Source organism: Amblyomma maculatum, chromosome 10, assembly GCF_055883805.1.
Source record: "Amblyomma maculatum isolate TAMU_Amacu chromosome 10, ASM5588380v1, whole genome shotgun sequence".
Classification (NCBI taxonomy): domain Eukaryota; kingdom Metazoa; phylum Arthropoda; class Arachnida; order Ixodida; family Ixodidae; genus Amblyomma; species Amblyomma maculatum.
In genome coordinates this window covers 38,131,213-38,145,546 of record NC_139353.1, presented here as the reverse complement: position 1 = coordinate 38,145,546, position 14,334 = coordinate 38,131,213, and the positions used below count along the sequence as shown (strand labels likewise).

The 14,334-nt window shown below is 42.9% G+C and overlaps 1 protein-coding gene across 1 annotated transcript in view; it reads left to right on the top strand.

Annotated features, from left to right (window-relative positions):
* Positions 1-6,310, top strand: part of LOC146176199 (uncharacterized) — a 31,000-nt gene extending 24,690 nt beyond the window's left edge. The window contains exons 6-7 of the mRNA XM_084581275.1: positions 2,600-2,731; positions 6,143-6,310. Coding sequence (XP_084437401.1) covers positions 2,600-2,731; positions 6,143-6,310 — 300 coding nt within the window. The remainder of the gene's footprint in view (positions 1-2,599; positions 2,732-6,142) is intronic.
* The last annotated feature ends 8,024 nt before the right edge of the window (positions 6,311-14,334 follow it).

Here is a 14,334-nt window from a genome sequence, read left to right as displayed (position 1 = left end):
AGCCACCCTTCACCACCTCAGAAAGAAGGAAATATGCACGGACCTTTTACTGGCTCTATAGCTGAGCCACCTCCGCTCTCGTGTGCGGACAGAAGAGCAAATAGAGCAGAAAGAAAAAGAGGGTGAGAAAGACGTGCGTCGCAACAGCCATCGTCCACCAGCGAAACGGTAGCGGGTGCAATGATGGTCTGTAACAGATAAAAATATGGTGGCAGGCTAGCCCCTACCGCATGCGGCTGTAACCGTCCGGTCCCATCCCCGTAGGGCCACGAGCAACGAATGAATGCGCGGAAACTGGGAAGGAGCAACAGGTGCTCTGAGCATTATATCAGAGCTCGCGACAGCCGCGGCCTGTGCCGTCTCCACTGCTGACGTAGCAGAGACGCGGGAACAAAGAGAACATCTTGCCTAACGAAGACGCCAAGATGCAGAGCAGTATAGACGCCCGAACAAAGCGAACAACGCCTTGCCAAGCGGGGACGCCATGATGCAGAGCGCAATAATATCGCAGGTACACTAGACAAGAACACATCTCACGAAATCTCCTTGAATATGACAGATTTGCGCACAACTCTGGCACACACGATTCAGTTCCACGTGCCCAGAAGACTTTCGCCTTAATAATAAATTGGTTCACAGTCAAGAGGCGCCGTATCTCACACTTGCTCTGTGGACGCCTCTACCGTGTTGAAATGGAAGGGAGGAATGTGGGAGAGAAAGTGGAAAGAGAAAGAGGAGCCGTAGTGGAGGGCTACGGAGTAATTTCGACCACGTATTTTTTACGTTTACTGACATCGCACAGCACACGGACGCCTCTCCGTTTCTATTCCATTGAAGCACAGCCGCCGGCGCAGTCACCGGCAGAGCTTAAAAAGCGGCGCTTAGCAGCAGCACACACCAAGAGGCACACTATCTGTTACACTTGCTCTGTGGACCCCTCTACAACGTTGAAATGGAAGAGACGAATGTGCAAGAGAAAGTGGAAAGAGAAAGAGGAGCCATAGTTGAGGGCTGCGGAGCAACTTCGACCACGTACTTTTTTGAATAAACTGACATTGCACAGCACACGGACGCCTCTTCCTTTCGGATCCACCGAAGCGCAGCCGCTGGCAGAGCTTAAAAGACGGCGCTTAGCATCAAAGAGAGAAGGAGCGTAAGAAGGCTAAGAGAGCAGCGGACACGGCCAAATAGAGAGAGGAACGACTTGCGAAACGTACGATGCCAGACTACCGAGCCTAATCGATGGCGCGGAGCAGGTGACCTATGGAAGAGTTCAGTCAACGGGAACCATAGAAGAGAATTGGAAGGCACTTCGTGTGACTGATCCCTCCATTGGGGTTTCGGCAAGCGCATCTGCGACACGGACATTTAAAGCAGACTTTGTGAACAATCCATTTGGACACGTGTAATCTGTGCGAGAAACTGCGGGACCAAGTGGACTTGACACCGGTTATTATGTAATTCAATGTATGAGACTGCGTATAGAGACTCTACCAAATCGAAATACTCTAAAGATAAAATTGAGATTGCTGCATGCTACTTCACAGATCATCGGACAGTCTTCGTCTCTTTCTATTCAAATGAATAATAGATGTGTATACCCAATCTTTATCATTGCTAAACATACATGACCACAGCAAGCTCAGCCAGGGAAACGTGCCTCTTGCTGCGTATATCCTGGTATAGCCGAGCTAAGGCGCTGCCAGGTTTCTCGCCATAATCATAATGTAAATCCCGGCGCGGTGGTGCAGTGGTTAAGGTTCCCGACAATTGTTCTGGAGTACCCGGGTTTGCTCCCGACCGCCGGCGGCTGCGTTTCGATAGAGGCGAAACGGAGTGGCGTACGTATGCTGTGCGATGTCAGTGCACGTTAAAAAACCCAAGGTGGTCGACATTTCTGGAGTCCTAAACTACGGCGCCTCTCAAGCCTGAGATGCTTTGGGACGTTAAACCCTAACAATCAAACCAACCCTATTGTAACCGTCCCTCCATCCCTTTCTTGCAAATAATCAATTCGAAATTCAATTTAGAAAAAGTAGAAATGCCAAAGTGGTCCTTATCTTCTAAGTTTTCTACATTCCTTTACCCGTCTGCGTAGACGGCACTCGTTTGTGGCCGAACACAAATTCCACCGAACCAGGCTTGTGAGGACCTGCTGCGAGGACAATTGCTGCTTCACATAAGAAAAAAAAAATCCGTTCGGAAGTATAGGAACTTTGCTTACGTAAAGAAACTAAAAGAACTGCGTCCTCTTAACGTTCCTAATTTATTCCATCTTCCAACCCGCGCCACTTTTACCTGGGACTTTTAAAAGAATGACTGGAGTTTCGAATGTGAGAACGGCCGTTGTGCAAAGCTATATGCCGACTTTCGAAAAATATTATAGCTACGGTATAGTGCTGTGATGCTTACAACTTTCACCCAACCAGGTGAAAACTATGCTTCAGTATTTCATGTTTGTTATAAACGCCTTCCAACGCCATGAACCTAATTTTTCGTTTTTAATGTTGGCACTAACGCCGACGCCCGATTTTCTGCCCAAAGCATCCTTTAAATACGTAATGTTACTCACTATGTGCCCACTCTCCCCTTCTTGCAGGCTTGCGAAAGTACTCAAGAACTTCTGTACAGCGAAAGGATCAGCTGTACCATCAACGACGCCTTCTCGCGGCAGCGAACTGGCAGGATTACTCTACAGATATTCGACACACCAGACTTCATGAAGCAAAAGGCGAGATTATTTTTATCAAAGTGCACTAGACCTGCCAATCGCAACGCCAAAAGAACTAAACTTATCCGGTATTGTTTTGGAATCAAACTCATAAAGCTGTATGGATTCATGGTAGCAAGGTATTCTTATGTGTTCATATATATCCTAAGCGCCTGCATAGTGTTCTAGGCACCTGCAGAGAGACCAAATTTCACTGGCCAAGATAGAATGTAAAAAGTTGAATTTACAAATTTGTACGCCAAAATATTGCTATACCCGGTTTGCAATTTATTAATGTAAAAAAATAAATAAAACCTATACGACTTGCTTCCTGTCAGTGGCTGTTTGCTCCCTGTTTTTTTCTATATATCAGGAAGACACAGGAGAGAGGAAACAGAACGAGCGCTAAATTTTTTGAGCCGCATTTGTGCGGTGGGATTCGAACGCTCGACAATAAAATGTCCTGGGTTCAGACCCCACATGGCCATTTTGTTGTTTTTTCTAATTATTAATCTTTTATTATTCATTCACAGAGGAGGAACCGGAATGATATATCGTACAGTTTCGGACATTCGAAAATTCAAAACTGTTGACATGCTATCATGGCCAGTTAATTGATTGTTTTCTTTCAAGCGCATAAAAACACGCAACTGTTTATGAACTCTGGCGCAAAATACGGCAGTGTGTACAGTCGTTATTTTCTTCATGTATATCTTTAAAGTATTATTTTTGGACCTCCGAGTTTCGACACATGGCTGAAGCGATGATAAGCGCTGACGTGTGACAATGTTGACACACACAGGCAATGGCTGAAGCGATGATAAGCGCTGACGTGTGACAATGTTGACACACACAGGCAACGATGGGGAAATAGAAGAAAATCGCTAACAGGCGATCGAAATTGTTGAAAGATGCGCAGCATGGGCAGGGCAAAAATGCTCACTAAGCAAATCCTAATTTAGGATAATCCGGAGGAAAATAAACCGCAATATCACTCAGGAGACATTCTGGTAATGGGACACTAATCAGAGTCAATGAAATCTGGGTCCTGGGGCTGATCAACCAATCACGAGGCAACCATGTTGATAAGGCGAATCACATAAAGAAAAGAGGCCAAAGAGAAAGATACGTGATGAAGGGTTCAGGCTGTTCTGATAGGCAGAATAGTGTATAGCATCTCCCCAGGTCAGGGATAACGGAAAAGAGCAAACTAAAACTTATCTTAAGGCAGGCATATAAAGCAGCACTGGAGCTACCCCACTACACATCTACGGAAAGGCTTCTTAAACTAGGGGTCTACAATAACATCACGGAACTGTGCGAGGTACACATAATGACACTGTTACTGAGGATTGCCACTTTGTCAACGGGTTGGACGAACCTGGTAACCTAGGACTACGAAACAGAATCCCGGAAAGAAATGCACTCGTGAAACTGCCGACCGAATTGATGAACGCAGTCACTATTAAACCCCTACCAAAAAATGTACTCTGCTTTTTAAGAAGGCAGAAGGAGGACAAGAGCAAAGGGCCTCAAGGCCAAGGTGCAAAGCTTCGAATACACTTTTTATGTAGACGTGGCGAAATATGTCGGAGGCAACTCTTATATGCTCTTCGGCGTGAACGCCTCAGTTAAAATAACAATGGCAGGTTCGATAAAAACAAACAACTCAGGGACGTTGGAGGAGACGGCTGTCGCCAAGGCTTTGGTCAGTACCAAAGTTGTCACCATAATTAGCGACTGCAAAGTCGCAATAAACAATTTCGCTAGGGGAATAATTTTCAATAGATCCGTAACGAATTCTAAGATATCAAGACTAGAACCAAAAAGGTGAAAATTATATGGGTGCCAGCACGCTCCAAGGTAAACGAGTTGGCTCGCAGTATAGCGCGAGGCTATGCCAGCTTAGCAGTGAGGCAGGTTGATTCCCCCAATTTCTCTAGAGAGGCAATCATGTTCTTTCAGGACCACGCCTATCACTTTGAACTAGAAAGGCAGATATATCCTCCACCAAACAAAAAAGCTTCACAAAGGCAGGAGGCAACATGGCGTCGGATCCACACATGAGCCTTCTTTAGCCTGTCCAAATTAGCACACATGTAACCAACACAATGTAATCAGGTTGTAAACAATGTAGCGAGATAGCCGATTACGATAACTTATTATGGAGCTGCAAAATAAGCTTTGCCACCAGCGGACCTATCTACACATCTCTTCTCTAAAGCGGTGGGAAGCCCTGCTGGCCAGCTATGACGCGTTGGCGCAAGGTAGGGTCACTGAGTGGGCTCATAAGGTCGCCGAAATCCCCTGACTCGAGGCCTTCTTAATGCCCACATGGCTCAATGCTAGCAAAAAATGTTTCCAATCTAAGAATAATAGCCCTCGTCCTGTTCCCTCTTTACTACCGTGTACCTTTTTACGCGCCTGTATATTCCTGAATGTGCACCAAGGAATACGCCCAGCTGCAAACACTTCTATTCAGTTATTTGCTAATTACGCGGGAAGGAATATATTTGCCCTCATTCACTGTAATGCGTAGCAATGGCGTGAAATGCCACCACGCGATATTTGCTGAGCCCAGTTCAATTTCAACTACCACCCAGTGGCGAAACCTCAAGTATAGCTATGGGCAGTCCCTTTCTCTTGCAATGAAGAATGCACTGCGACCCAAATATTTTGGATCCGGCGACCTCTAGGAATAATGTGAAAATATGATGTATCTTTTGAATAATAATGAATGCCAACTACAACTATGTTAGTAGAAATATCCCGCCGTTTCGGGTCCTAGGCTGCATGCTTGTAGAGGTTTCTTCGACGGGCCATTTTTGTTTTCTGTAAATTGATCACGCATTCAAAGTAAAGCTTACATGTTTCGTAGAAGTTATTAACAACGATATCATAATAATAATAATAATAATAATAATAATAATAATAATAATAATAATAATAATAATAATAATAATAATAATAATAATAATAATAATAATAATAATAATAATAATAATAATAATAATAATATAATTAGTTCACAGGAAAGAAAAGGTGCAGTATCTGTAAAATCCAAAATTCGAAAGATGGACAATTAAACGTGCAGTATTAGTAGACTGCGGCCATTGCATAGCAACTTCCCGGATGGTGGTCTACCTGTCCCACAACAGGTTAATATTAGGCTCACGGCCCCCAGCAGTTCTATTTGATGCCTACCTACGTCGTACAAGCGAATAACATCATCATGATCTCACCACGTCCTGATGCTGAGAATACTTTTAATTGACGGCGCACTATCAGATGGCGTTACCTCTACCGCGGAGCCCATTTTCACTACCAATCTTATGTTTATACAGTAATGAGGCTTCCAATGTTCTAGAATTGCTCTTGTGATCACTGCACAAGAATATGAGCTTCATTTCTGTAACCCGATTTCTTTTCTAGGCCAATCTGGTAATGGACACAGATGAATTACGTTCCAACTTCACTTGGTTCTTGTTCGATGTGCACCTGACGGACGCCACAGAGCGCTGCCTTCGTGGTGGTCCATTCGAACGCGTGAAAGCCTTCAGGCAGTACTACCTCGAGCAGTGGCGGCGATTGAACCCGTGACAGACAGGCATCGACCCTTTTGGTCATGTTCGATTCACCCTGGACATGAAGCAGATGACAAAGGAATGCTGCTGAAGCGCTAGTTTTGTTTAGAATGTTTAGAAGAAAATGAAGAAAAAAAACGTCCTGCTCGCGACATCTTTGTCTTGAAAAGACACGCATGATGGGTACTTCTGTAGATCTAATATTTTTTGATGAGCGCTCAGTTCTCCGGCGACAGTGTCTTGACGCAATTGACTAACTCCTTCACTTCCTCACTTCAGGGACAAGTGACGCAGGGCATTCCTTCAGTGCGTCACTTCTCTGATTTCAGCATACCGTGGGGAGCTAATGTCTTTCCTGCCTTTTTCCCCAGCGGCATTTCCTCCTTACATCAAGGGTCTCAGTCCTCCAAACAAATCGTGTGCGCAAACAACGCGGGCAGTTATTTTTAGGAATGCAAGTTGAAGTTTCTCTCTCAAACAACGCCTACCACTAAGCCGTCACCTCAGTGACCAGAACGTTAGTTAGGTCGACTGCCTTATTGCTTCTGAAAGAGAAATATTCTCACATAAAAGAATTTATGTAAATCTGTTCGTCATTATAAATTCGGTTAAATAAGAAGCGGCGGCCTCATTTTGCTCATTGATTAAAGTCACTCAGAACATGCGACTTAATGAAAGGTTATCCGCTAGGAGGAAAGTATTAGGGATCACATCGTTCTGATCTGTATGACGCCATACGCGAACTGGCCCAAAGATCCAGATGAATTCATCATGCTTCAAATGAATATGCAGCCTTTTTCCTCGCTGCAGTTGACTGAAATTGAAGTGCTCTTCGCGACGTGTCATTAACAGCAGGTGAGAAGACAGCGAACCTGTTATCTAAATTTACCCTCTACCAAAAAACATTTAGGGCAAAACAGGATTTTGGCATGTGATAGTAGGTTTGTACACGTCACATTTCTGTTTTTTGTCTGTCATCGAGGTACTAACGCTTACACCCTAAAACGCTTCCCACGATTTTAATGGAATTCTAAGCAATCGGAGCGGAAATTTTTGCTTAAAGCTGCACGGGACTGCAGATCATAGAACCTCTCCAGGGTTTTAGAAGGATCGTTATGTATAAAGTCATGATCGTCTAATACCTTGGTGGAATCTGATGAAGGCAGTCTCGCGTTAGGCGCGTTTCCAGGATTTGGCTGCTGGAGTTCTATCCGGATTAACCTAACTCAGAGCGGAAGCCTGATTAAGCATGATCGGACATGGTTTGGCGTAGTTAGACTGTTCAATAGCTGTCTGCGAACGCCACGGAAACGCAGGCGAACATTGGTTCTCGCGGTCGATTTTCCCATTACTGTCTGCCAATCTAAAGAACACCCCAGCTAGCTTGGATGACAAGAAAGTGTCGAGAACATTTGGAAGGGGAAGTCCTAAGTGGCGAGCTAAATTGGCAGCGCTGGTGATAGTGGGAGTATAGACAGGGGACTGGAAGGCTGTGTGGGATTGTGTTAGGCAATATTGTATATTTGTCGAGATATGCACTGGTACGAAAACGTTTGCCACGTGCGTGAAGTAGAAGCAAAAGCGAGCTCCGCCGGCTACGCGCGCCGCACGTGCGAAAAGGGAGCGGTGCAGTCTCCACGCCCTGCACATGAAGTCAAATCCTGGCGTCAGATGAACGTTACGAATTGCAGCAGAAGAGCTAGCATTCTAAAAACCTCGATCAAGCAATGAGGCAACACAAAAATACGTTCTAATAATGCACTCTGAGAGGGTCCCTATCTAAGAGCACGGCGAGTCGACTTCGAGGAGCATGGTGACCGTACTCGCTGTGAAACAATCCGCCTAAAAAGCCCCACGTTCAGTGATGGTACCAATGGCTCAAAGCTGCGACGGTGAACAGGAATCCCTGAACGTCGTTCTCCTCACACACTAATGAACTTCTCCACGTTTTTGGACAGAGAAAACGAAGCTTCCTGCATATCCGCCACCCTCGATGAAGAGACCCGGTTTGTCCTGAAACGTTAGGTTTAAAGTATTTTGTTAGTGTTAGTATGTCTCAGACATAATGTTACATAAATGCCCAACCCCTTTACATAATTCAGAAAGAAACATTACTTTCAGACGCAAGCAAGTGTATTTTATATTTTATGTTTCCATCTTTCAAGGCTAAATTTGTAAGAACGTATTTACTTAGCCTTCATTTCGACTATTACACCTATTTGATATCTGAAGATAGTGCACAAGATAAGACAACCATATTGTAGAATAAAACTTTTTCCCCACGGTGAAGAAATATGTTTGCCATGGTTTTTTTTTTTAATTTCTGAGGATTGTCCCGAGTTTTGAAATAACAGGACAAGCTCAAAGGATGCATTAAAATAGCAAAAACGTTAAAACTTCAGCTTTCACTCGGCAATTGCTGCGTACCATATCTTACGGTGTGTGTGGCGGACAGATGAAGTTGGATGGAGTGGATGAGTTGAACATCTCACGCCGACAGCCTGAAAGTTGCTAACGCGGAGAGCTACGTATATTAATTGGACCTATATAGCGGGAAATTGAGTAGGTCGTTCATGTCGCCACTTGTTCAGATCTCGTCCAAGGCCTGAATTAGGATTTCTTTTTCTGCTTTTTCTTCAGTTTTTTTTTCTTGGAAAAATTCTGTACCACGTTCATTAAGAAGGTTGTCGCCAGCCATAAGCAATAACATATTTTATAATTGAATATTTATTACCTAGCTGTGATTACTAACAAGTTAATACATCTCATGTACATGCATGTCAAACTGTCTTAACAAAATTGCGAAAACAGAGCATGCTTAAGCCCATTTTATGACGCCAGGTAACTCATCCAGAGAGGCACAGACATGATCGCGATCTTGGAGCCAAAGGCGTCTGTCCCAAATCACAAATGGGGCACACTACATATTTTCTGTTGCTTCAGAAAGAATATATATCTAGCCTACAATTATTTTATTTCCGACTCAGCCTTGTTACTTTTCTGTGGGATGATAACATTTAAACAGCTAGACCTTCAAAATGACTGGTTATACAGACTGCTGAAGTATAATATTCAGTCTTTCAGCAAGGCTCAGTACAGCTCACCTTGGCTGTGGCTAACTGGAATCGTCCATAGGGATAAAATTATCTGCGCGTGTTAGATTCATTGGAACGTTGGCGAAAAGATAGTCATCTCATGGACACACAGTTAATTTATTGCTTTTTCGGGGCTTGCCTACATCAAAGTAAATGTTTATTTGCAGTTTATTTCAGAATACTTCATGCTTTCTCAACAGCGCTCGAAAATTAATAGTAAATGAGCATCCAAGCTAAAAGAAGAGGGAACTGAAGCTCCGCCTTAATATGAAGCTGCGAAAGCCGTGGGTACTGTGAAAGGCTATTACATTCTTGAATTTGAAGACAAACTTTGTTTTTTTGGTCTTCTAGCACCCGCATTCTTTGACATCACAGATAAACCCATCCCTTCTACTCACCTCTCCCCATTTACCAGCTCTATTCTTGTACAGGCGCATCTTTTCATCCTGGAAGCACAAAAGCTAAGCACCCGCCTATTCTCATCCGCTCAACTTCATGTGCAGTGGGCTGCGGTGGCTCGGATGCCTTTGCCTTGTCCCCCTGCTGGTGTGACCGCTCTCTGAAATGTTAAGTTTCCAGAGCCGTTACACGACCCGCTAGAGTGACGTTTGCTTCGTCTTTGTGGTCCGACCGTCAGTGCATAACATCTCGTTCGAGGTAGGTTATGAATGTAGACAGAGAAATGGCACTATTTTCGCAACTATCTACCATAGTTTTCCTTCCAGTTTTCGTCTTTAAAAGGGCTGTCATGAGAAAGGCGCGATAAAATTGTTATTCACCGTTGTTTCCGCAGCGCAAAAATAAAGAAGCCAACCATCATGTTCCGAGATGCTTTCCTTTTGTTTCGTGACTGGCCCAGCATGGCAGCATATTCAAAAGGTACATTTGAGTGCGCATGGTTACTTACAGCCCATTGCGATTAAGGCGTTAAGAGGCACGCGTAGTATGCAGCGGTCAAGAGCGCAAAGTTTGTCCGTCCTGAGGAAGTGTTTTACACACTGTGCTGCTGAAAAAGTTGCGATTGTTTGTCCGCTTGACCACGGGTACCTCCCAATTCTCTTACAAGTGATATAACAGGCTAATTGGTTTCGCGTGACTTTGGACACTCAAGGCATACGAAAGAGGATATGACAAACATTACACTAGCTGATTATTGTCATGGTCTATTACATCAAAAAATAAAAGCATTTGTTCGGCCCCACGCATTGCTGCGGTGGTTAAGGCCAAAGATGCGGGATCGAATCACTGCCGCGGCGGTCTCTTTTCGGTTTTCGATGGAGACAAAACGTTAGACGGTGGTGTGCTCTGTGCACGTTAAACATCTGGCTACTGAATGTCCCGGAAACCTACACTGCGGCGTCCACCATACTCTGAGTCGCTTTTTAAACCCCATAAAAAACTTTTGTGCAGGTATGTGTACAGCGGTTCTGTATGTTGCATTCAAGGTTGCTCTTTTATTCCCAGATATTAGAATGGTCGTTTCATAACCCCCTCATTAGCACTGGTTCATTGCATGTGGAGTTAAGGTAGAGGGAAAATTTAGAGGCGTTGAAACAATTCGATCACGGTAAGATTTACTTATTTCCCTCCTGACAGGCTACAGGACGTGGCGGAAAACGTAGCATGCTTTAATCTGGGATGAAAGTTAAAGCGCATTCAGAGTCCGATTCAATAACAAAATTGAATATGTTATGATAGTTCAAGCTTTATAACCGAGAGTACTAGCAGTACGAAAAGATACTGCACATGCAACGCTAAACATGCGGGTCTTCGTTTCACAAATTTGCCAGCCGTTCGTTTCATTACAGTGGAATTCACCGAAAAAGCTGTCACTTTTGAAGAAGCCGGCCTCCGTTCCTGTAGGGTTACCACTAAAGGTCTGGAAATTTCACCGGGTTGACTGTAAACTAGTTCGCCTATACGCTTTACCCCATAGGCCTTCTAAACGCGCAAGGACAGTATGATACATGAACGGCGTTTCTTATTGCATCATTCAGGTCATGTACGATACACAGTTCAACTCTCCTACGAATCGGCCACGCAGCATTATGATCTATGTTCGTATTTGTAGTTTTATAATTGCACTCATACTCGCCCTCTCTCGAATAATGCTCCAGGACTAACTGAGTAACCACGACGATACATCTCCTCGTTGATGTAGGAAGAACAATTTTATATTGCTGCTTGCTTGAGTGACGTGATGCCTTTGACGAAGAAGACTCATTCATCTGCATCAGTTCAACCCAACTGGAAGTTAGGCCTCTGATCATTAGGTCCTTAAACTTTCAAACTAAATCTGCTATAAGGTCAAGTTTAGCAATTTAATTGGATCATCGGACTACACAACGAGGAGGTTCCGGCACGCGTGCGTTCTCTGCATATATTACTATGAAAACATTCAACAGAAGATAGGATGAATGCCAGCAACTCTAGTTTACAGTTTAGCCATTGTTTGTATCGACAATATTCGATACTCATAACATAATGAAAATAAATCCCCTGTTAAAGTGCTCGGCAGTATAACTACTCCAAAAGACTATGCTTAAAATCCAACTAAAAAAACTCTAATTTGTTTCGAACATGAACGCCCGCAGGTTGGTGAATAAGTAACTTAATTTCACTTTCGTGCCGGATGCCATGAAACGTCACTAATATGTGCCAGTGAAATTTGGTTGGACGAACATTTTCTGATAACGAGTTCTTATCCCCGTGATAGTCGGTTTTTAACCATAGGCTCTTTGTCGCGGCCGTGGTAATGCAGTTTTCATCAAAGATGACATAGAGTACGCGGCGCTGCCCGAACTCCCATAAAGAGAGTCTGTCTGGTGCAAGATTCAGGTATGTAATTTATTTGTAGCAGTTGGGGCACCTGATGATGACGGAAATTCTATTTTGGATTGTTTGTGGGATTTAAATGCACTGTACTTCAATTGAAATTCCTTGATCGAAAGTGGCCGCGACAAGGCTCTGTGTAATACACTGATTGACGGGCTGTTCCATTTGATTTATCTCATGTTGCTGATAACCCCCCCCCTAGAGAATACTCCATCATCGATCGGTTTTTTTCACGGCAGATTTATTGCGTGAATATTTTTGTGTGGAGTTGTATAGGTATGGTGCGATCATAATTCACGCTTTGCTGAATTTTTCGTTTGTTGTGATCCTGAAAAGCCAGCAAACAATGTTGCTACAAATTTTTTAAATGCTCGCAGTGATGGTCGTCTTTGTATGTTTCCGGATTCCCTTAATGATTTCTGCTTTCTAGCAAGCTTTGTGGCGTTAATGTGCTAGTCGGAAACGCTTAAAACTTAAACAATTGTGTCTGACTATATGAAAGCTATTACACAGCCAGAGTGTAAAATGCAATCCTAAATACACATGGTATACCTTAGAGACAATAAAGCTTATTCGTCGCATAACACCACTTCGCCTACGTTGCCGGTCGAACAAAAGTAACCAGGATTTACTGTCCAACACATTTAAAGGCAGAACTCAAGACTGAATGCATGACGCTGGAGACATATTAAAACACTACTTTCTCGATAATCATTGTATCTTTATAACCTTCTGTTTTTTTAAGAGAATGAATCCGCCTTCTCACAAACACTGGTTTATTCGTCATCGCAAATGACTCCTTCACTGACACACACACGATCTCGGAAGCATTCAGTGGGTACTTTACATCCGTTTTTTCATATATAATAACAGTAATCTTTCATTGGATTCTCATTTCAACTAGTAGTGTTTGCAACAATGGGAACATCCTGCTCTGGAATTCATAACCTCTTATTTGGTATAGACTCCACAAAACACCCTGGCCTAGATAGCATTCCTAACAAGTTTTTAAAGAAGTTTTCTGAAAGGTGTGCACGTTACCTACCAATATTATTTCAGAAATCACTCGACTTCGAAACATTCATGTGAGTTCGAAATGTTTATATTATTCCTATTCACCTATTCACAAAGTAGGCAATAAACAAATAATTTACAACTGCATGACGGCTTCTTTCATATCTACTTAATGCAAAATTCTTGACCATATTATTCATAATCTCATTATTCCGTACTTAACCTAGCTCATTCTTTCAAATCATCGGCTTAGTTTTCGAGCAGGTTTTTTTACTTTGACTCAGTTGATTAAATCCCCGTACAATATTGCCTCATTACTTATCAATCGTGAATAGGTCAAAACCATTGTCATTGGCCATTCCAAAGCTTTCGACAAGGTATGTCATATTAAACTTCTCGCCAAAATCCGCACTTTCTGAGTGTCACCTATGGTGAGAAATTACTCCCGTGGCTCACAGATTGCTTCACTTGAGAACCCAGTTCCTTGGATATAATCAACACACATCACCGGTCGATATACTTTATGAGGCGTTCCTCAGGGATCTGTTCTTAAATCCCTTTCATAATACATATAATTTAATGATGTCGTCCAAGTTGTTTCTAAGACTCCTGTTAATCTTCTGTCTTATGCTAATGATTCTGATCTGTATTGAACCGTTTATAGTATTAATGGTCAGGTTTTACTAAATGATGCGTTTTCCTTTTTTTATAACTAGAGTAGAACTTGCCAAATGGAGATAAACTTCCACAAAATATTGAAATGACAATTGCGAATAAAAACCAACCGTTACATTTAAGTTACGGAAATACGGAGCACGTAGTAATAAAGCGTTATGAATCAAAGTAATTAGACGTGGTATTCTACCCCAACTTTAAATGACAAGCATGTTGAAACTATACGAGCGGAATCATTGCAAATTATAGGCCACTTAAGGACCTTAAAAGGCGTTATTAAAGAATTAAAACTAATAGGTTCTGCATCACTCGTCAGGCCACTGATCATAAATCACTGATCATAAAAGATCTTTTGTTTTTAAAAAAAAAAAAGATCTTTTGCCTTGTTTTTGTTTTCGAATGCACAGAATCATAAGGCAAA